A 23268-nucleotide genomic window follows, 5' to 3' on the forward strand; every position below is an offset into this window, starting at 1 on the left:
GAGTGTTGCAACCGAGGACAGACGATTGTTACGTGATACGAAGCTTCAGCACTTGGCGGTCCCGTTCTGTGAGCATGTGTGGCCTACCACTTTGCGGCTGAGCTGTTGTTGCTCATAGACATTTCCACTTCACAATAACAAAATTTAAAGTTGACCGGTACAGTTATAGCAGGGCAGAAATTTGACAAACTGACTTGTTGGAAAGGTGGCATCCTATGACGGTGCCAGGTTGAAAGTCCCTGAGCTCTTTAGCAAGGCCATTCTCCTGCCAATGTTTGTCTATGGAGATTGCATGGCTGTGTGCTCGATTCTACACACCTGCCAGCAACGGGTGTGGCCGAAATAGCCGAATCCACTCATTTGAAGGGGTATCCACATACTTTTGTATATCTATAGTATACTTTAACATTTATAATACTTGCCTCGCTATACTGGATGGTGGATTAAACCACACTAATAAACCCACAGAAACTGTAATAAGCAGAGGCACAATAACATGAGTCATTCTTCATTCCAATATCTTTCTTGCCGACTATGTAAACTACATACAATTGAGTTCCACATTAATGTTAGTGTTAGTAAGGCTTTATATCAATGAAGTAAATTGGGTGAAGATAGCTCAGATATATAATTTACATAGGTGTTACTTAAGCATTTCTTGTAGTTATAATTTTCTGTGCAAATTTCTTTGTAGGCTAGGTAAATGTTACTGGCAAGATGGAATATATCAACTTAAAAAAAGTTTGTTTACACACACAAGATCAGTTAAAGCCTTTGTGAGTTGAGCTCAGAGTATCTAATAACACATCAATCGTATAGGTCAAGAGCACTGGACTGTGAACAATCCTGGGAGTTCAATGTATGGAATGCAAATCAGTCTGCCGTTGGTGGAAGTAATGTGTCAACACTAACAATATGTTAATACAGTTGGTTGCAGCAGCAAAACCGATGCATTTTGCAGTTGAAAAACATTCCCAATCTTGACTGATGACCACAACAAAAGTGACTATGAAGAATGTTCAACCTTGAGACTCAACATCCTGGCCAAACAGTCCAATCAAATCACCAAGAAGCAGGGCTTTTGGCAAGTCTAGCCCTGGACTTCACACAGAGAAAAAACACATTCCTTTTTTGGTTCAGGATTAAGACAGTTCTATGTGAGAAAGCTGTCACGGAGAGGCATTGTGTTGGTCCCGTATAGTTCATTGGTCTCTGTTACCAATACAAAATGCTACTGTAGCAATGTTCACGCTCCTAAAAACAGACCAAAAGCACATCAACATTGTAGCTTGAATCTAACAGGTGATCGTGAGAGCACCTGACAGCTTTATCCCTTATGATGTAGCTAGTGTTTTTCATATAACTGCTGAATAACTAGTGTTTCTAAAAAGCTTCACTTCAATTTCTCCAAAGATGCTTTGAAAGCATGGAGCATTGAAACAGTTTCATTGAGACATTTTTGCTACAACCTTCTCTCTTAGGAAGTCAGTGATGTGATTTAAACAGGCACTTAATCCATGATAAAAGATGAACCTGCGCCTGACAAAGTGTTCCATTTGTCTCTCTTATTTCCATAGAAAATAAGTGCCATGAACATACTACACACAATGGGTATGGTTTGGCTAAAACATTTTGGATAACCCCTTGGTTAGAAGAGTAAAGGCTGGGTGCAAGGCACAAAGGCTGGGATAGTCTGTAGCCTGTTCTCCAACTGGTTTAACCAGATCATTTGGATTAAGGGTCATCTCAACCGGGTTATGCAGTAATGGATCAGAGTAAAAATAGAATCCCCAACAGAGCAGGCCCTGAATAGGTGCTTGAAGTGCCCTTAAGCTGTGTGTCCATCACACTTAAGGTGTCAGTGAAAAGGGCAAGACTGTTCACAATAGCAATATTATGAATAGCTTGCAGTGAGCTTATTTGTATGTTTCTTATGGCGATTCAAAACTAGCAGGCCTCTAGACCAGAGACAGAGTGGCCGGCATGTGCCACGGCTGGGATGAAGGGTGGTTCAGTGAAGTGAGCTATAACACCGGAGTTGAATGTCGAGTTGAAGTGTTGGAGGTGCAGTGAGGTCAGAGGAGCTTTCGAGCAGGGCTGCAGGTTGTGCTTGCAGTGTTGGGTGGTGAGATCACATCAGGTCTCAAAGTACTTGTAGATGGCCGTGACGTAGGTCATCACACTCTGCCAGTCTGGTCTCTCAGTACTGGCCATCTCATTGAGGTCCTGCAGCACAGAAAATAAGACCACGGGGGTGACAGAAGCTTTGTCGTTAAGACACATAATGCCTTGGAAAAAGTCCTTGCCATTTGTTCATCTTTGTATTATATATATATCTCTCAAGGTAATGTTTGTAAAAAAAATAAACTTGAAATAACATGCTGTTGTTGTCTAGGTCAGAGTTCCACAATCTGACAAGAAATAACTGTGGAGGTCAGAAATGTGCTTTTGTGGCATAAATTCTGAAAACAAGAGCTTGCATTTTCTATTTCTGGTGAAAAGTGAAACCATAAAACAAATGTCAGGACAATTCACACATGGCCTGCTTTATACCTAGCTATGGATAGTGATATACATTCATGTGAGGACTTATTTTGTGAAAAGGGCTAAAATAGCTGTCCAGGTGATGCTATGAAACTGCACCTGCAAGCCTGCTCAATGAAGGCAGTTTCATCTCAAATATCCTCTCTACAGGAGTCTGCCTATAAGAGCCAGTGAGTACAGTCCACAATCTCAACGCCTCAGAAAACATACCATCCTCAACATGCAATAGAATAGCAGGCCACAATTCATAACTGTGCCAGTGACATTGTGGTGATTTTAAAGGTGAAATGAGCCTGAAAGATTCTCTTTTCAAAAATAGGATTTTTTAAAAAGCATGTCAGATATAGTTTTGAATATAATCCTGTGAATATATTCAGTTCAGTTAATCTTTCACTTACCAGAGTGGACTTGATCCCCACACTCTCTGCAGCCTGGAAGGCTAGTGTGAAATTTCGCCTCTAAAGATAGGGAGACAAAAACGCACTATAATGATCCCTGATGACAGATTAATGAGACAACTGTAAACAATAGCTAGGTTTTCATCCAATTGGTGACAGATTTATGTAAATATTCAAAAATCTACATAAAAACAATATGCACATTTTCCCACCAGAGTTTCCATCAAACTGACTTGTTGCAGATAAAAAAGTATATGCATGCTGACGTAGTGGTTATGTTCCCATGTACCGAATAAAAAAACAAAGTTAAATGGGCTTCCATCGCAACGTCAACTCTAACGATGATTTTGTCAAAAATTGTTGCGATAAATAGCAAACTTGCACAAGCTGGTTTTAGCACACGCTCTCTAGACTTGGCTGAAAGTGGACAGGGGGTTATATGATTTGAAAAGAGTAAGAATTGTATTTAATAATTGGCAGCCAAGCACCGATGTCATCAGCATTCACATAATAGCCTACCTTTGATATTTAGCCTATTGTAAATTCGCATGATTACCGTACACTCAACCACAAATAAACTTTTGATGCTTTTCCGAGTCGTGGTGGTAGGCCCATATTATCTTGTGACTCAGAGTTTACTTCGATATGATGGTTATTATAATCAATATTTGCACATCAAGGCATTTCCACTGCATTTCTTGAATAATTCATTTTAGTCACAAAAAGATCCCACCAGGTCGAACGAAACAAATTGTCTGTCGACATTTATGAATTTGCACCAACATTTCCTGTTTCCATAAGCCCTGTTGTGACTTATTTTAGTCAGGTAATTCTTCCACATGTAATGGTTGGATGGAAATCTGGATATAGTTCTGACACATTGTTACTCATCATCATCACCACCATAGTAGGAGGTAGGCTTGCCTTGTCCTGGCTCGTGAGCTCCTGGTAGGGGATGTGAGCAGGCAGGTAGGTGTGGAGCATAGCACAGAACGCAAGGCCGTCGTTCCAGCTGCTGCTGAAGTTTGTTATGTCGATGTTCTGCCAGAAAGAGGGGGAAAGGGTTAATTTCATTGTAGTGCAAATGTACAGTGTAAAGACATGTGGGATGCAGGAGGAGTTTGGTATTGATAATACAATATATAACTGGGTCAGGTCCCAGACATTGGTCCTAAAAGCACCATGTGGTTTCATCCTACTAGTAGCTATAATGTCTAAAATAAACAGGCTTGTGTTCCCCATGAACAAGCTGTTTTATGAGAATGACCTTGTTTCTCTGAAGGATAAGGTCATATACACTGAGTGTACAAAATATTAAGAACACATTGCAAATATTGAGTTGCACCTCTTTTTGCCCTCAGAACAGTCTCAATACATCAGGTCATGCACTCTACAAGGTGTCGAAAGCATTCCACAGGGATGCTGGCCCATGTTGACTCCAATGCTTCCCACAGTTGTGTCAAGTTGGCTGGATGTCCTTTGGGTGGTGGACCATTCTTGATACACACAGGAAACTTTTGAGTGTGAAAAACCCAGCAGCGTTGCAGTTCTTGACACATCACATTTACATAAGTATTCAGATCCTGTACTCAGAACTTTGTTGAAGCACCTTTGACAGCAATTACAGCCTTGAGTCTTCTTGGGTATGACGTTACAAGCTTGACACACCGGTATTTGGGGTGTTTCTCCCATTCTTCCCTGCAGATCCTCTCAAGCTCTGTCAGGTTGGATGGTGAGCGTCACTGCACAGCTATTTTCAGGTCCCTCAAGGACATTGAGACTTGTCCGGAAGCTACTCCTGCATTGTCATAGCTGTGTGCTTAGGGTCGTTGTCCTGTTGGAAGGTGAACCTTCGCCCCAGTCGGAGGTCCTGAGCGCTCTGGAACAGGTTTTCATCAAGGATCTCTGTAGTTTGCTTCGTTCATCTTTCCCTCGATCCTGACTAGTCTCCCAGTCCCTGCCGCTGAAAAACATCCCCACAGCATGATGCTGCAACCTCCTTGCTTCACGGTAGTGGTGCCAGGTTTCCTCCAGACGTGATGCTTGGCATTCAGGCCAAAGAGTTCAGTCTTGGTTTCATCAGACCAGAGAATCGTGTTTCTCATGGTCAGTTTCCTTTAGGCAAACTCCAAGCGGGCTGTCATGTGGCTTTTACTGAGGACTGGTTTCTGTCTGGTGGAGTGCTACAGAGATGGTTGTCCTTCTGGAAGGTTCTCCCAACTCCACAGAGGAACTCTGGAGCTCTGTCAGAGTGACCATCAGGTTCTTGGTCACCTCCCTGACCAAGGCCCTTCTCCACCGATTTCTCAGTTTGGCCAGGTGGCTAGCTCTAGGAAGAGTCTTGGTGGCTCCAAACTTTTTCCATTTAAGAATGATGGAGGCCACTGTGTTCTTGGAGACCTTCAATGCTGCAGAAATGTTTTGGTACCCTTCCCCAGATCTGTGCCTTAACACAATCCTGTCTCTGAGCTCTACAGACAATTCCTTTGACCTCATAGCTTGGTTTTTGCTCTGGAAGCGAAATAAACGCACACCTGTTTAGGCGAGGTGCTGGCTAGTGGAGTAGAACACTTGAAAAAGATAAAGGAGAGCTGCACACTCTAGGAGCTCAGATGAAATAATTCAATAACCAACATTGACAGACAAGCTGTCTTCTTCATTGGTTTTTGCTGACATGCACTGTCAACTGTGGGACCTTATATAGACAGGTGTGTGCCTTTCCAAATCATGTCCAATCAATTTAATTTACCACAGGTGGACTCCAATCAAGTTGTAGAAACATCACAAGGATGATCAATGGAAACAGGATGCACCTGAGCTCAATTTCAAGTCTCATAGCAAAGGGTCTGAATACTTATGTTAATTAGGTATTTCTGTTTTTGAAATGTTCAAAAATGTCTAAAAACCTGTTTTTGCTTTGTCATTATTGGATATTGTGTGTAGATTTTTTTTAAATCTATCAACTTTAAAATAAGGCTGTAACATAACAAAATGTGGAAAAAGTCAAGGGGTCTCATTACCTTCCGAATGCACCGTAAATCTTTTGTCTTGCCCATTCACCTTCTGAATGGCACACATACTGTACACAATCCATGTCTCAAGGCTTAAAAGTCCTTCTTTAACCCATCTCCTACCCTTCATACACTGATTGAAGTGGATTTAACAAGTGACATATATAAGGGATCATAGCTTTCACCTGGTCAGTCTATGTCATGAAAGAGCTGGTGTTTTGAAATGTTTTGTATACTTAGTGTATGTTGATTGAGTATGATGTGTATGCTCAAATTAATCTGACCAGATGCAACTATCAATCAAATATATTTTAAAGCCTTTTTACATCAGCAGTTGTCACAAAGTGCTTATACAGATTCCCAGCCTAAAACCACAAAGAGCAAGCAATGCAGATGTAGAAGCACAGGGGCTAGGAAAAACTCCCTAGAAAGGCAGGAACCTAGAGAGGAACCAGGCTCAGAGGGGTGGCCAGTCCTCTTCTGGCTTTGCCGGCTGGAGATTAAAAGAGTACATGACCATTAAGGCCAGATAGTTCTTCAAGATGTTCAAACGTTCATAGATGACCAGCAGATAAAAATGACTAGCAGTGTAAAATAATAATCAGTGGTTATAGAGGGTGCAACAGGTCAGCACCTCAGTAGTAAATGTAATTTGGCTTTTCATAGCCTAGCACTTAGTTGGTCGAGACAGCAAGTGTGGTAGAGAGAAAGAGTGCGATAGAAACTAGATTTCTGTTAGCACATTATAATCCTGACAGGATTGTTTCCTCAGCTACAGCAACAACAAAATAATCCCCCCCAAAAAACAAAGATGGTTATTTTCCATCCCACTAGCGCAATGCATTACATCCCAATGCTCTCCTCCCAGCCAGGCAAACCACAGCTTTTCTGTCAGGCAGTTGAAAGGACGTGTGTAATTTGGCACACTTCCTGAAGAGGACCTCTGTAAAGGGGGAACCATGACGACCATTCACTCTCTGCACCAGAACCAACAAGACCATTGAAAACAAAGCTGTTTCAATATGATAGAGTGAGTCTTAAAAACATGCCCTAGATAGCAAATTCAAGAAATCAATCTAGTTGATTTATAGTAGCTAAATGTTTATTCCCTCTCTGGATGACGTTTGAAGCCGTGCCCAGGCACTGTTGGTCAAATCCCATGCTTTAGAGTAGGAGAGGAACCATAAGGACAACACAATAAAACTGACACAAGTCCTCATGACATCTAGAATGGTTTAGGACTTGAAAAGGAGAGCATAAAGGATGCACCGATATAGGTGGCTTTTAAAACTCAATCAACTAGACCTCTGGAGGAATAAAGAACATTCTGACAACGCTATTGAATTAGACTGTCATTAATGAACCTCACACCAGATATTTTAACTTCTAAAAAACCATCCATTGGATCAGTCTCACTGTTGAGATATTTAACTAAATAAATTATCATCAACAGGCGAGTCAGTGACATGAGAGGTGAAATGACCCGAGATATCATTCTCATCCCAACCCGTCTGTTCTGACTGAACAACATATACCTGGTACCCCTCAGTCTTCTTCTGGCACCACTTGAGCAGTGCGTTCCTCTTGGAACCCCCATACTCCCGGGCCAGCGCTGAGAGTGGGTCCTTCCGCTCCTCTCTGAACACACATCACATAGGAAAGGGCAGAGAATCATTTGAATTAATACACATATCCAGATTCCATGTACCTGGCTAGTCCACACAGTCCATTGAAGCCTAAATGCATTAGTCAAAATCAGCGTTGTAGTACTCGAGACTCGCTCTCGCTCTCGAACCCCTCGCCTCCCTCCCGGTCTTGACTTGCTCTCGAACCCCTCCTGGTCTTGGGTTTGACTCGATTGAATCAGTCTTGCTTTAAGTGGTCTCGAAAACAAAACTGGTAAAAATATAATGTTAACCATACAAAGGACTTAGTGGACTCATATGTATCGTATGAAAGGTATGGAGCTGATAAGGCTGTTACCGGAGGCGGCTGCGTGCAGTGGGGGTGACAGAGGCGGTGGGGGAGGAGGAGGACAGGGAGGAAGCAGAGCCCATGGCCATCAGAGAGGACGAGGTGCCACCCTCAGGGGCAGAGATGTCCCTCTTCATCTCCTCACTGCTCCTGCGGGACACTGGCCACCACACAAACAGACAACGATACAGTGTGGCTGACACGTCTTCACAGCAAGTGACACCTCAAAAGTCTGATCTGTGCTGTGTGTGCATGGTAGGGGGAAGCATGCCGATAAAATATTTTGTCAAATGTCATTGATTTCTTTCTCAAAATGCACTTAATTTTACTGGCAACCATTTAGAAGAATTGCGGATTTATTTCAAGGTCGATTCCTATTTCCATGACTTGTGATACCTGATATGGCCATGGCCTTAGATGAGTCCATGTTTGAGACCCTCTGGAGAGCAGAGGCAGGGCGGCTGGCAGAGGAGCCCCTAAGATGATGCTCTGTTGTGGAGGGAAGGACAGAGGCAGTATTAACAACCCCACAACCAGTCAAGAAACAAATATGACTTTCAAGCAAGAAGGATGTGTGGTCAAAAGCAACATTCCAGGCCTGGAACTGTCAAGTACCATGGAAGGAAGTTAATTTTCCATGCAAGAAAACAGCCGGGATATTAAACTAAACATTGTAGGCTATGACCACTATAGTACGTTCACATGTATAGGCCTTTGAACATGGAGTTAGCAGGGCTTCATGTTTACCCACCCATGGTGATTTGTTACACCTCCCTCACCAAATGAAAGTCAACATGAAGCTCTGCTGACTGCACGCTCACCTCCTCAGGGGCTAATTACACCAACCCCCCTGCTTGAGGCAAGGCACCACCACAATCGCTGAAATATAGCCACATAATATGAGGACTCACTGAGGTCAAATGTCCAAGATGAAATTGTATTATTTTCCTGTGACGGATTAAACGCCTCTCTCATTTTGTTCAAGAGAGACCGAATGAGATCCAGACATGGAGCTTTGTTTGTGCTACCGACTCACCTGGCATGCTGATGTCTGTGTAGCTGGGCCTTTTGTCATTCAGAGAGGAGAGGGGTTTGGCTGCTGAGATGGACCCAGTTATGGAGTGTCTCTGAAATAGACCAACAGTCATTTGATTAAAACTCACATACAAAATGTCTTCATCCTCCCAACAGAAGTAGCCTACTGTTTGCCATTTCTGGAAAAAGGCCCAGCTCGAGGAGAGGTCATTTTGACAGCAGCACTAGCAATAATCTTGTGACTGCAGAGGAGAAAAAAAAGAAAAAAAAGATGAAACAACAAGACTAACTTATGAAAGTTGTATGAGGAAACAGAAAAACCCATCTCTCCATCTCCCCCTGAACTCTGATCCTTTTATATGAGAATACCGGATTCTCTACTAGAATAATGCATGTAAAATATCCAAGGCTCAGATTTCCCCCCTCTGTCCACAGTATTACATGGCCTGACTGAATGTGTCCGTCTACTGTATAGCACCGCAAAGTTCATGACAAAGGTGGTAGTCCTTGAGCCATGAAGCTCATTATGTTCTCAAAAATGTGTGAGAGTTTAAAACATGAGAAAAAAAATGGGGCAATTGAATGCATTAAGAAAGAATCTATGGATGATGTGGATGCACTGATAGTAAGTCACACTGGATAAGAGAATCCACAAAATTACCAAAATATAAGTGAAGGGAAAGTGAGGTAATGGAATTAGAGCGATGGGACAATACTCTCAATCAAAAACTCAATGTCTGTTCCATCTCACGTTCTGTGTACGAGGCAAGCCCAGTTGTGACAAAGTGCCAAAAGAGGAAATGCCACCTCTAGAGTATTAGAGGTCTATAAACACTGTGAATATAGAACGACTCTTGATCTGGTGGTCAGATTAACTCTTTAACTACTGCACCGCTCCCCATCCTAAACTGGTCTGGTGGGTTCTAAATACACTCCATTTGATCTAGACCTTGATAAGTAGTTCTGTGTGAATGACTGGTCTAGTGTAAGCCAGGGATTCTGTGTGTGTGTTTGACCAGATGCCTACATTTAGAGCTCGCCATGCAAATAAACACACTGAAATGGGTCAGTGGGGGAAATGTTCCAGGTGATATACCTGTATGGGTGTGATGGCGGCTGCAGGAGGGGTCTTCATGGGGCTGGGACTCAGGGGAGTGCGTGGTAATGTGGCAGCAGGTGCTGTGGGAGCAGCAGGGGCAGCGGTCGGGGGGACTAGGCCTGTTGTGAACAGAAGAAGACACAAATCAGTCACATCAGGTAGAAATCCCACAGTAATAGAACTCCACTGTATAAGGAGCAGTGATGCTGGTAGGCTCATTACTAGGAATGTACAGGTCAAATTAGAAGTCAGAAAAGGGGTCCATATCTTACACTCGCAGGTTGGGGTACCTTGTGAGGAGGCATTGTCGAAGCTCTTGATGAGGGTTTTGACGGTGGGAGAGGGCTCTGAGGAGGTAGAGGAGCGACGGCTCAGACCCATACCCTGCCTCAGTGCAGCCAGATCCCTCTCCACTGCATTCATGTAGTTATACACCCTTCCCCTCTCCTCATCCTGCCTGAGGAGATAAACAAAAACACACACATACCAAGGCACATCAGGTGTCACCACCCATTTCATGTGAATGAAAATACAGACCAGCACATCCAGCTTGATAAACCCAAATCTGCACACATACATCTCCCTTAATGATCACAATACAGCTGGCGCCGGCTGACGAGACACTTGGAATCAAGCACAGCGTGTTCCTCAGTGTCTCTTACTTGCGGTTCTTGACTTCCTCCAGCTCCTTGCCCAGCTTCTCGTTCTTCTCCTGGGCCTCGCGGAGACGGTGACGCATATCCCCAATCTCCTCCTGTGCTTCCGACTTGATGTCATTAGCGATGACCACGGCCGTCTGCAGATCAGCCTGGAACTGACGCCACTCTGCCGACTCTTCCTGAACACACACACACACACACACACAGCGAAACAAAACAAACAAGCGCATCATGAGATACGGCCCTCTGAATGCTGAGGCTGTATGATCAATCCCATCTAATAAGATTATTTTTTGGAACCAAACGTTATTATATTGCTTTCCAGTGAATTCCAGTTGTAATGAACATGGCCCAAACCATAGTGCTGCTGTGCTTGACCGTGTCAGTGAACCCTTGTCCTCAGATGGCCCTGTCCACTCACCCTCAGCCTCCGGTGGAGAATCTTAATCTCCCGCTCCATGTCATGCTTCTGGTCCTGTAGTTTTTGCACAGAGTCTGAGGGAGGAAGCAGATACATGGCTGAGTTCATGTGAACAGGCCACAGGATATATTCACACGCAGCACAGGAAGAGAATCTGCTTTTTAAAAATTCAAGCGCCAATAGAGGCCTTAGTAGCACCAACTTATGAAACTGGGAGTTAGGGTTAATTATTGTGTAATTCAGTCTATGAAGTAAACTGAACCCCATTGATGGCAATATAGCTACACATCAAGGAGACTCAAAGGCAAAACATTATTGACTTGTTAAGTAACAACAGTTCATACGTGTGCCTTTTGTTAGTCTGAGTGACTTATAACCACACAAATAAACAAAGGTGTGAGTACAGAAATCTCTTATTCTAACAGAGGACCATTCACACTTTCCTCAGGCTGCAAGAAGCCTGACACAGCCACCATGTGGCCAAAAGTGGAAAATGCATTGTGGGGCTCCAGTGTTATGTGATATGATGACGAGGGTTCTATGATGCTGTGCCATGTTTCCCCCCCTGGCCCTAGCCCACTCACTCTCCAGGTCTGTGATGATGAGGTTGTCGTGGAGTTTGATGGCTCGGTGCTGCTCCACCTCATCCTCCAGCTCAAATATGGTCTCCTTCATGTCCCCGATCTCAGTCTCCTTCTCCAGCAGCTCACTGCGCTGTTTCTCCAGCCCACGCTTCTGCTCAGCCATCTGCTTCTGCACCTGCTCCTGGAAGTCCTGGTACTCCCCATCCAGCTGCACACACCACCCAGGACAGAATAAATCAATCCTCTCATTCATTAACTAATGGCCCAAATGAATACTCATTTTTTTTCCCCCAGTGGTGAGGGAATGCAGTGGTTCGTCCTTTAAAAGTTGAAGCGTACTGCAGCACAGCTTGTATGGTGCCACAGAATTCTATGGCGCGTTATTTAAGTGTGAACCACTGGTACCATTAATGCTAGTTAGTGCTAGGTTGACCTCCAGAGGGCATCTTTGAGAAGCATTTGATAGCCTTCTATAGTGGCTGTAATAGAAAATTGAAACCCTTTTTTTGTAAGAACATAGTATATGGGACTGATTAAGAAATGTTGCTTAATTCATTTAATAAAAATTGTGTTTCTATTCCAAGAAAAACCCTCTGAATTTCCATTAGGATGGAACGGGAAAAAATGGTGCTGTACAACGTGACGGTCGGAAGTAGGCTACAGTACTGGGCTATTTAGCTAAAGAATCCCTGTGTCATGCGGGCACGTGGGAGACCGGGGTTCAATTCCCCGACGGGGAGGAAGGAGTAGGCTGCCCTTGTAAATAAGAATTTGTTCTTAACGGACTTGCCTAATTAAATAAAGGTTACACTAAGAGCATAACATTTCTATACCCTAATTGAATAATTGTAGTCTAACCAATACCCAAACGGTAATTCAGTCAAAATAAAAATCTCATTGATTTATCAAGACCAGTCTCCCATGCTTGTCTCAGAGCAGCGCTGAAACAGTGATACAATAGTTGTAGGCTATTGCTTCTAACTTCAATATGCTCTTTAAATAAATAAGACCTACACCACTTAACAGCACATTACTTAACACTAGTGAGACTCATGTTGCCTACAGTATATCGAAAAATATGAAGTGACTCTCCGCCAATAATTACATAGAGGATATTTCTGTAATTCACTGATATATATTCCCATAGTAATTCGTTATGGATCCATAACTAAATAAACATCGGCATTTTGAAAGAGTATTTTTATCATTATTTTATTAACGAAAGCATAAAGATGCCATTATTAGTTACATTGTTTTAGTTTGAACGTGCAGACTGGCACTAAGAACAGCGGGAATGTTTCTCTAGTCGGCGCGGGGTGGTGGTCCACCCCCCCCTCCCCATGGGCTAGGTCGGTCTTCTGTGCGTGGCTCTGCGGCCCATCCCGTGCCCCCTGCCTTGAACCATGCGCACTTTCAGTGGATACAGCTGGAGAGCTGCAAGGCAATCCCATTGTGCACCACTCAGGACCAATATATATTGTCCTGCTAATAACAGGGTTAATAATATATGTGTGAATATCCAAGGGGCTTTTATATAATTCTAAATGAATAATAAATCACTTTGTTTAAAACAATAACAATATTTTGGAGATGATTTCGTTTTCAAATAACGTAAAATGAGCGAGAAAAAGGCCATTCTTGAACATGGGGTGATTTACTAATTTGTTATTTAGAATTATTTATTTCTGTTGAGTCATGCTGATGGCAGAGTCAGGATTTGGCATAAATAGCATGAATCCAAAGACCCATCCTGCCTGGTGTCAATGGTATAGGCTGGTGGCGGTGGTCTACCGCCATCTGATCTGCAGCAACTATGTGATGCCATCACATCAGCATAGACCAACATTCCTGTGGATCGTTTCCGAATTGTAGAAACCATGCCACGAATAATTCAGGATGTTCTGGATGAAAAGGTGGGTCTGTCCCGGTACTAGATGGGTGTACCTAATAAACTGACCAGTGAGTGCATAAAGCAGACAGATGCATTTCTATGAAAGCTTTAAAGTAACTGTCCAGTGAAAATCTCACTTTTAAAAGTTCATATTCTGTTAACTCATACCCAAATAATGTTGTTGACTCGTCCTATAAGCATAAATTAAAGAAAAAAACCACTTAAACCCCACCTAAAAAATGCTTTCTATTTCCTCATAATGTAATGTCACGTTGGCTCATTTGCTGAGCTGGCCAATCAGCTGTTTACTTGTCATGAATATTCTTAATGACCGGTATACGGCCACACCATTCTGTTGTTGGGTACGACCCACACCATTCAAACACAGAAAAGCTGCTTTTTAACATACTTAATAAAAAAAAATTGGAAGGAAAACGATTTCACTCATAATTAATTAAAAACACTGGACAGTTACTTTAAGGTGGTATAGAGGAAAGTGGACTTCTATGAACTTTTCAAAAGTTGGATACAGGAGACAGAAGCAACCATCAAAAGGGTGGAATGAAGGAAAGTGTACTACCTCTGTAGGATAGTGTGTGCGTGGACTCACCTTATTGAGGGTGTCCTGCAGCCTGGTGACATCACTGCAGGCGTGGCCCAGATCCTCCTGCAGTTTGGCAGCCCTGCCCTCTGCCTCCTCCTTGTCCAGCCGAACACCCTCCAGCAGCTGGCAGATGTCACTCTTGTCTCCAGAGTTGTGGATGGAGTAGAGCTCAGCCACCTTCTGCCTCTCCTGGTCCAGCTGGGCCCTGCAGCGGCTCAGCTCTACCTGGTCACTGCTCACCGCTGCCTTGTACTCCTCCAGCGCTGCCACCATGGCCCCCCGGTCCTGCCTCTCTGACTCCATGATGCGCTCCATGTGGTGGTTTCTCTCCTTCAGAGTGCCAATCACCTCCTGGGCCTCGGCGTTGTCCTGCTCAGCCATCTTCAGTGTGTTGCTGAGGTGCTGCTGCACCCCCAGTAGCTGCTCCCTCTCGAAGCGGGCGTTGTCAGCCAGGTCGACGTAGCGCTGCTCCAGCTCCATGTAGTGGCCGCTCTTGATGTCCTCCTCCAGGACGTAGGACACGTGGTGATCGTCCAGCAGAGAGCGGAAGTACTCAATCTGCCGGCCGTAGTGCTCCAGCTTGTCGCTCTGCTGACACAGAGAGTCCATGAGGATTACCTTCTCCTCCCCTAGCCTCTCGTTCTCTCCATTCAGCTCCTGGGTGATCTGCTGCAGGTCAGCCAGCTCCTGTAGTGTGGCCTGCAGCTCCTCGGCCGTGCTGTGCTGGTTCTCCTCCATTTGGTGTATTCGCTCTGTCAGGCAGGCCACAGACACCTCGCTGGCGTTGCCGCTGCTGCCCCGGCGCGAGCGCTCTCGGCTGGGCAGGCTCTCAGACTCGGAGGAGGAGGAGGCTCCGGAGGGGGCGTCCAGGGCATCGTCGCTGGACGTGACACCCTGGTAGACCTCGCTGGACTCACTGTCCAAGTTGTCCAATGAACCACCGTGCTGTTGGGCCGTCAGCAGGTCCTCCAGGGAGCCCGGGGCAGAGCCCTCCACAGAGGAAGTGAGGGTACCAGTGCACCTGCCATCGCTGTGTCCACTGCTGGCTGCCAGGTCTGGGCTCAGGGAGGCGTAGTTAAAGAGCTTGTCAGAGCCATCCAGCCTCTGCTCCAGGGAGAAGCCAAGCGCATTGAGTCGGTCCTTCAGCATGCGGTTCTCACTCTTCAACAGGTTCAGTTCCTCACGGATGGCATGGTTCTGCTCCTGCAGGAGGAGCAGCGTGGACTCCACGTCCGCTGCTGTGATGGCCGACACCTCCCTCTCTAGGGGCTTCTCCTCCCCCCTTCCGCCTTCTCCCTCCTCTGGGGGCACCTCTTCCCATCCCAGGCCCAGCTGAGCCCTCATGTCTCTCAGCTCGCTGCGCAGATGCAGGATCTCCACGTCTTTGCTCTTGGCCAAACCCAGCAGGTCCTCCACCTTGGCCTCCAGGGCCACCTTGTCACTGATCTGGCTGTCTGATTTAGACTTGTTCATGCGGCCCTCTGACTCTGCTAGCTGCTGGCTGCGAGAGCGCTTTCCCTGGGCCACATCTCCCTGCCCTGCCCCTGATGACTGCTTCTTACTAGGCAATGTTCTGGATGTCCGCAGACGATCCCTTGATGAGTTGGGCTCCTTGGAGGTCGAGGACGTCACACGTTTGGCTGAGGAGCCTTGTAAAGAGAGAGAACAGAGCAAGCATGAAATGCAGAGTAATAATAAATATGATGAAAATATACTAGGTCATTATAGGTTAGTCAGCTAATATAAAGATATAAACAGATAATACCTGTGCTAGTCTTTGGTTTACTGTCTGGGTTCCCATTGCTGGTCCCCGTGGAGGCAGTCCTCTTATTCTTGGTCACAGTGCGGTTCGTAGCTGGAGTGCCCCCTGCCATTGATGCTAGCAGATCATCATTGCTTTTAACCTGGAGAACAATCACATGAGAAAGATCACTTTAATACCACTCCCACTGATCCAGCCAGCCACCAGAAGAATAACTTAGCAATGTTCGGTACCATGGTAAACATGTACAAATGGGTGTTGGCAAAGTAGGCCATTGTATTTTTAAGCAATAAGGCATGAGGGGGTATGGTATATGGCCAAAAAAACACGGCTAAGGGCTGTTCTTATGCACGACGCAACGTAATTAGAGCAGTAACAAGACATTTTTTGTCATACCCATGCTATACGGTCTGATATACCACGGCTAAATCAGGATTCAGAGCTCGAACCACCTAGTTTCTAATACATAATATGGTAGAAGTGTACCTGGCTTAGTTACAAAAAGTGTAGTGGGATAATAGAAGTGTACCTTTGACAGTGGTGCTGTCGTGGTGGTCTTGGCTGCAGCCTTGCCGGTGGTTCCTGTAGCAGTGCCTTCAGTCTTCCCCCTCTCTCCACTCTGAGCCTTAGTCCCCACCGGCCTGCCTGTCTTCTTCATACTGGGCTCTCTGATGCCCATACATTTACACCTCAGTCTGGACACACAAAAAGGGTTAAGGATAACACATCAGTGGAAAGATTACAATCAACTACATTTCATTGAAACAATTTCCATAAAAAGGAAAACACCTTATCTCCACAAGTCTGGAAAACAAGGCATTCTCCTTTGGAATTCATCTTGCTCAGTCTCAGATTTCCTGACTGTCAACTCCACTAGATGGCAGTCACTGGCTGGTTTGGGTCTAACTGGGGTTGTTCTGCAGTCAGAAGTTCTTACTGTCACAGATGAAGATTTAATACACAATCCATGTGTATTAGCTCACATCTCACCCAGGTGCATGGACAACTGGCCTTGCTGTTATGATGACCAAGGTAGGGAAAGTATTTGGGGCTTTATCTATGACAGCAGAGCTTATGAAACAGTGTTAAAGGGCAAATGAGGCAGTCTTTTTCATCCTGGGGAAAATAAATAAATAAATCACACCAAGAAGTAAAATGTTCTTGCGCACAAGAACATTTTACTTTTTGTACTTTTTGTCTTCAAGGAATGGTTGTGTAACATTGCAAGAGGCCCTGAGAATAGCCTAAAAATAAACGAAATCTTCTAAATGGGTGAACCAATTAGCAGAGTAATGGCTTTCCAAAGGGCTCGGCAAGGCAATACAGGTCTTAGAGATATGGACATAGTTTAAATTATACTGCCGGAGACGAGACGGTGGATCTCAGTAATAACCTTTCTTCTGTATGCTCTCCCCTAAGATTCCTACGATTGAACCCAACCTGCTACTTCTGGCTATACCTCACTGCATAGCCAATGTGACCATTAAACCAAAACAGGCTTTCTGGGTGTCTTTGTGCCTGCTCTCAAGATGGGTGCAGATGGAAGTACCAACTCCCTGCCTGGAAAGTCTCTCATTGTTTAATCAATTAAGAAGACAAAAAGGTAGAGTAAATATTATACTTGCTTCATTTTAAAATATAAATTATATAGGGAGCATTTCTGGTAAAAGACAATTATCTGTGCCTGTAACAAAGTGAACTTTTCATAAACTCTTTTCTTTGGCGTATTAAGAAATTCCAACTTTAAGCCAAAACTCTTTCAATTCTCTTTCTTCTTTAGACTAACTGACATAATCCATCAAAAAGAGTTGCAAATAAAGGGAACACGCCATCTGGTCCTTGTGCTGGAGTTATGAGATCTTTCCAGAGCTTTTCTAACAGCTCCCCGTTGTCTTTCCTCACCTCGTTTATGGCAGAGCAGCAGAGGGCTTGTGCTCATGAGGAGTGGGCCTAAACTCTGCCTAATGTCTCTCAGCTGTGCGCAAGTGTGTGTGTGTGTTGCAACCCTGTGGTGGTGAGGTGCTTGTTTATTCAGACCCCCCATTGAAATATATCTAGTGTACACATTCCTGAACAGCCAGAGGGCAAGAGACAGGCCAGACCGTGAATGTTGAAATAACTAAAGGGAAATACAATACAGTAACATAGTACATACACCCTTATTGGCAGTGGAATATTAAAGTAAAAATTAGTATTGGAATATTCCTTTACAGTTGCCCCTATAATGCAAAACAAAAACACAGAAATAGGACATCTTGCAACAATGAGTGTTCTACTGAAGCCTATGCATTCCAGTCAGGTGTGCGTATGCCTGTCCTCACCCCCATCTGACCTCTGTTTGGATTGTGCAATGCGTGTTGCCAGCTGCTGACATGGGCTCTCAACACACATACTGGGTAGGCTACAGTTGTCTGTAGCTCAGATGTGGGTCACACCAGATCACCCAAACTGGACCTAGAGGGCTGCTCTTTTCTGTAGCTATGAATGAATGGGACTGGGTGACAGAGGCTGGGGAATAAACTGACCTTCAGTCTACGCTCACCCTTCATAAAGTAACATGATGGTATGTCTTCTGTAGACCATCAGGTGTGAATTAATACTTCAATGCCTTTCTTATAGTCAACATACACTGAGTATACCAAACATTAGAAACACCTTCCTAATATTGCGACCCCCCCAGCACTGGTCCTGATGAATGGGCTAGTGATGCTCTTTGACTACAACAATGTCAGACTAATGAATGCATGGGACCCTTGGATTCAATCCAAGGCTGACCAGAAGGACAACTGTGCATAGTCAGTGTTCCCTATTGCTTATTTAACAATACCATTAAAAGTGTGTGTGGGGGGGGGAGGGGAGTGAGCAACAGTCCATAAATAAATTGACATACTCCTAACTGCCCCCTCCCTCTTCCTTATTCAGCATGCTTTGACTGTGGGAGTCACTTCCCTTTCCATAACATCAGCTTCCTGTGGTGTCATCTCCTTTGAGTAAATCCTACAAGGATGAATGTGTGTGCGAGGACAAGTAGGCATCAGTGTGTTTGAGACAGAGCAGACAGTGTAACCTACTAACCTCTGATCTCACAGTCTAAAACATCTTTCAAAACTGAAGAGCCAGTCCTAACAGATCCAACCAAGACATTTTTCCTTTTAAGATTAAGATCACAAGGTCCAATTGAATTGTGACTCCAACTTTATCTCAACCCCTCCAAAAGACACACATACCTATACAGGATAGGAGAGGTTGGAGGAGGGGGCTGCCACACTGGGCACCTGTTGAGCTGTTGTTTTGGGGGGTTAAGTGCCTTTCTCAAGGGCACAACAGCTGGCAATGGCATTTAGGATTTGATACCGGCAGCAACCCTCCGGTTGCCAGCTCACTTCAGACCAGAGATTTGAACTGGCAACCCTCTGGTGGCCCCCCGAAAAGTGGTGCACCGTTCCCGGGGGTACTCCAATACCGGGTAGATGCTGAACAAGGCAGTTAACCGACTGTTCCTAGGCCGTAATTGTAAATAAGAATTTGTTCTTAACTGACTTGCCCAGTTAAATAAAAGGTTAAATAAATAAATGTGTGGAGCAACTCCCATTTCCCACTCCCTATTTGAAAAATCTATTTAATAATTAATCCCCCGATGGGGGATGTATTAGATAATAAACTGATATTAACAGATACTACACTTGATTAGGGTTGCAAAATTCTGGCAACGTTCAATAAATTCCCTGGTTTTCCACATTTTCTGCTTATTCCCTCCTGATTCCAGGATCCTCCAAACAGGATTTTGGGAAACCAGGGAATTTATTGAAAGTTCCCAAATTTTGCAACCCTACACTTGATCTTAGCCAAGTTAAGTTAACCCTATCATGTACCTATTATGCTGGATTGGGAAACACTGTGCTATGCAGTGCATACAACAGAAAACATGGCTTGGACAGTCTGTATCGGAGTTTAGGGGATTTTGGTGAACAACTCACAAAAGGACGAGCCCACTCACAAAGGAGGATACAATCACACATGCACAAACATATTCTGCTTAAAGGGGGAATTGGCTCTGGAAGCCAAAACAGCCAAATACTCCATCTAAATCGATTCTCAATTATGGTCCAGTTCTAGAAACATATATCCCTCTATTTTCATATCACATCAAAATAATTTCACAAATCCAAAATACACCTCAACTGTAGACTGTTTTAACACATTTGCAGCCGACAGTATTTTTCAGTGACAACTTTGTGGCATCCTTCTTCCGTTTACAGGTGTTCGGAGACATAGATAGCTAATTAGCACAGATAGTCCACTCCGTCTTCCATCTGTTTTCCGTAAACAAGCGCTGTAACATGGAAATATGACCATGTGGGAACACTAACCCTATAAAAGGCGTGTATCAATGAAACTTATTTATTATTACTCGCCGATATGAAAGATAAGGTTCCAAAACCGTACCGCGAGCGATGGTGTGTATGTTCAGACCGAGCATTGCGGCTCTTAACAAAACTTACCCTACAGAAGCCTTCGTCCAATGACTAATGTGTAATATAATGGAACTGAGAGTCATGACCAAGGGCTAGTTGTAACGGGCTTCCTCCTTCTCCTCATCCGAAGAGGAGTAGCAAGGATTAGACCAAAATGCAGCGTTGTGATAAGACATGATTTTTAATCAACAAAACAGAAAACACGACGAACACTTGAATAATTACAAAACAACAAACGACGTAGACAGACCTGGACGACGAACTTACATGAAACACGAAGAACGCAAGAACAGGAAAACTGACTACATAAAACGAACGAACAAACCCGAAACAGTCCCGCGTGGCGTAACATACACTGACACAGGAGACAACCACCCACAACAATCAATGTGAAAACACCTACCTTAATATGGCTCTCAATCAGAGGAAATGAAAACCACCTGCCTCTAATTGAGAGCCATATCAGGTCACCCTTTAACCAACATAGAAACACATAACATAGACTACCCACCCAAACTCACGCCCTGACCGTCAAACACATACAAAAACAACAGAAAACAGGTCAGGAACGTGACACTAGTGCTTAGGTAACCTCCAGCTTTAGGAATGTGCTTTGTTTGGCAGGGGTTTCCTTTCAAACTGCAAGAGGAACATTTCCAAGAACTGAAGATTTTTCACTTTGGGACATTTTTCCAAAAGGCAGGCTGCAGAGACAAGGAGGAGTAGGCTAGGCCTAATTCCTATTGCATAAGTCACATTCCTTGGACAGGACATTGAAGAGCAGACCATAAAAATATAGCTTAATGATGCACTATGCAGAAATTTACCCACCATTTCCTGGTTGGTGTGGCATAAAATTCTAATAGTTCACTTAATTTCAGTTTGTGACAAAACAAGCTAGTGTAGAGAATCATTGTACCATCTAAACCGCTGTGAAATATATTTTCATAAACAAAAATATTGTATTTTCAGCTGGTGTACAAAACCAAAACCATACTGAACAAAAATATAAAATGCAACATGTAAAGTGCTGGTCCCATGCTTCATGAGCTGAAATAAAAGATCCCAGATATTTTCCATACGCACAAAAAGCTTATTTCTCTCAAATGTTGTGCACAAATTTGTTTCCATCGCTATTAGTGTGCATTTCTCTTTTGTCAAGATAATCCATCCACCTGACAGGTGTGGAATATCAAGAAGCTGATTAAACAGCATGATCATTACACAGGTGCACCTTGTGCTGGGGACAATGAAAGGCCACTCTAAAATGAGCAGTTTTGTCACACAACACAATGCCACAAATGTCTCAAGTTGAGGGAGCGTGCAATTGGCATGCTGACTGCAGGAATGTCCACCAGAGCTGTTGGCAGAGAATTTAATGTTAATTTCTCTATCATAAGAAAAAGGTTGTTTTAGAGACTTTGGCAGTACGCCCGACCATCCTCACATCCGCAGACCACGTGTAACCACGGCAGCCCAGGACTTCCACATCCGGCTTCTTCAACTGCGGGATCGTCTGAGACCAGCCACCCGGACAGCTGATGAAACTAAGTATTTCTGTCTGTAATAAAGCCCTTTTGTGGGGAGAAACTCTTTCAGATTGGTTGGACCTGGCTCCCAGATTGGCCTATGCCCTCCCAGGCCCACCCATGGCTACGCCCCTGCCCTCCCAGACCCACCCATTGCCACGCCCCTGCTCAGTCATGTGAAATCCATAGATTAGGGCCTAATTAAATGTATTTCAATTGACTGATTTCCTTATATAAACTGTAACTCAGTAAAATCGTTGCGTTTATATTTTTGTTCAGTATAAAATATGCAAAAACGAAACTTTAACAGCTTTTAAAACTTACTTTCAATGAGAATTACAGATTTATAACATTGATATGCGAGTTTGGTCGGGTTGCCCAAAAAGTATTATTCCATAAAGTCAAATAAAGATGTCAGTTAAAAGATAGACTCACAATTATTCTACTGTATATGAGAACAGTGTGCGTTTTAACAAAAATAAGTATGGCCTTTAAAGAAATCTCTAAATTACATGCGGTAATGAGGGACATGCTTCAAGTTCAAGGAATCAAACATTTAATTACATGACAATTGGTTACTAATGTAATGATGACATTTGAAATAGAGCAGTTGACAGAATGTCACCCAACTTGCCTTGCTTGTCAGCTATCAATCTAATAGCTTGCTGCCAACATTTTGTTACCTAGCCAAATGCTTGTTTTCCCAGTACTTGTATATGACTAACTAGCATTGTTATCATTATAGGACAAGGAATACATTACTTTTAGTTCTATTTTCTAATCACGTTAGCTAGCCATCGTTTTAGCAAGCAAATCAACCAATACAGTCACTCATGAGTTGTCAGCTAACGTAGCTACCTATCGTCGCTAACCATTTAAGTTAGCTAACGTTAGCTGTGTCAAACTATTCAGCTATACTACCAAATAATTAGCTAGACAAAAATACACCCACCTAGCTAGTTGAATGTTCCAGGAGACGTGAACGCTGCAAGGATTTCATTAGCTTATAAGCTATCTAGCTGGCTAAAAGTCATACCTTGTCCTTGGCTTTTTCCATTTGATCCTTGAAGATTAAAGATGACTTCCGGGGTGCGAGTACATCTGAAGACAGCTTTGTAGCCGAGACAGATAGCTACTGGAGATTATCCCAATATTTCCATTGCAGCTGCATTGGTCCATTTGACACGATGCTTTTCAGTTGTCAATGCAGCAGCTAACAGCAGCCTGATTCTTGCTTGGTCAGTGCAATCCGGGATCCTTGGGACGTCCCTACCCATACATT

At 43.9% G+C, this 23268-nt stretch overlaps 1 protein-coding gene and 1 pseudogene across 1 annotated transcript; both read right to left on the minus strand.

The window, feature by feature from the left end:
- Positions 1-49: 49 nt before the first annotated feature.
- LOC120061559 (cytospin-A-like) lies at positions 50-23167 on the minus strand. Its single transcript, XM_039011503.1, has 16 exons — positions 23023-23167; positions 16512-16677; positions 15986-16124; positions 14227-15869; positions 11726-11933; positions 11142-11215; positions 10724-10899; positions 10334-10518; positions 10059-10180; positions 8964-9054; positions 8324-8416; positions 7937-8087; positions 7489-7591; positions 3867-3983; positions 2943-3002; positions 50-2226 (listed from the first exon to the last, which is right to left on the minus strand). The coding sequence occupies exons 2-16, from the start codon at positions 16659-16661 to the stop codon at positions 2137-2139; spliced, it is 3402 nt and encodes a 1133-aa protein (XP_038867431.1). The 5' UTR covers positions 16662-16677; positions 23023-23167; the 3' UTR covers positions 50-2136.
- LOC120057245 lies at positions 19520-19687 on the minus strand (annotated as a pseudogene).
- Positions 23168-23268: the final 101 nt, after the last annotated feature.

Source organism: Salvelinus namaycush, chromosome 1 (genome assembly GCF_016432855.1).
Source record: "Salvelinus namaycush isolate Seneca chromosome 1, SaNama_1.0, whole genome shotgun sequence".
In the NCBI taxonomy this organism is placed as follows: domain Eukaryota; kingdom Metazoa; phylum Chordata; class Actinopteri; order Salmoniformes; family Salmonidae; genus Salvelinus; species Salvelinus namaycush.

Excerpts from the sequence above, each read along its gene's own strand:
- LOC120061559 (XM_039011503.1), bottom strand. The coding sequence starts at position 16,661 with ATGGGCATCAGAGAGCCCAGTATGAAGAAGACAGGCAGGCCGGTGGGG. Across the intron at positions 10,181-10,333 it reads AGGTACCCCAACCTGCGAGT|GCCTAGTCCCCCCGACCGCT; the intron begins GTAAGATATGGA and ends TGTTCACAACAG. Across the intron at positions 9,055-10,058 it reads CCGCCATCACACCCATACAG|AGACACTCCATAACTGGGTC; the intron begins GTATATCACCTG and ends GGTCTATTTCAG.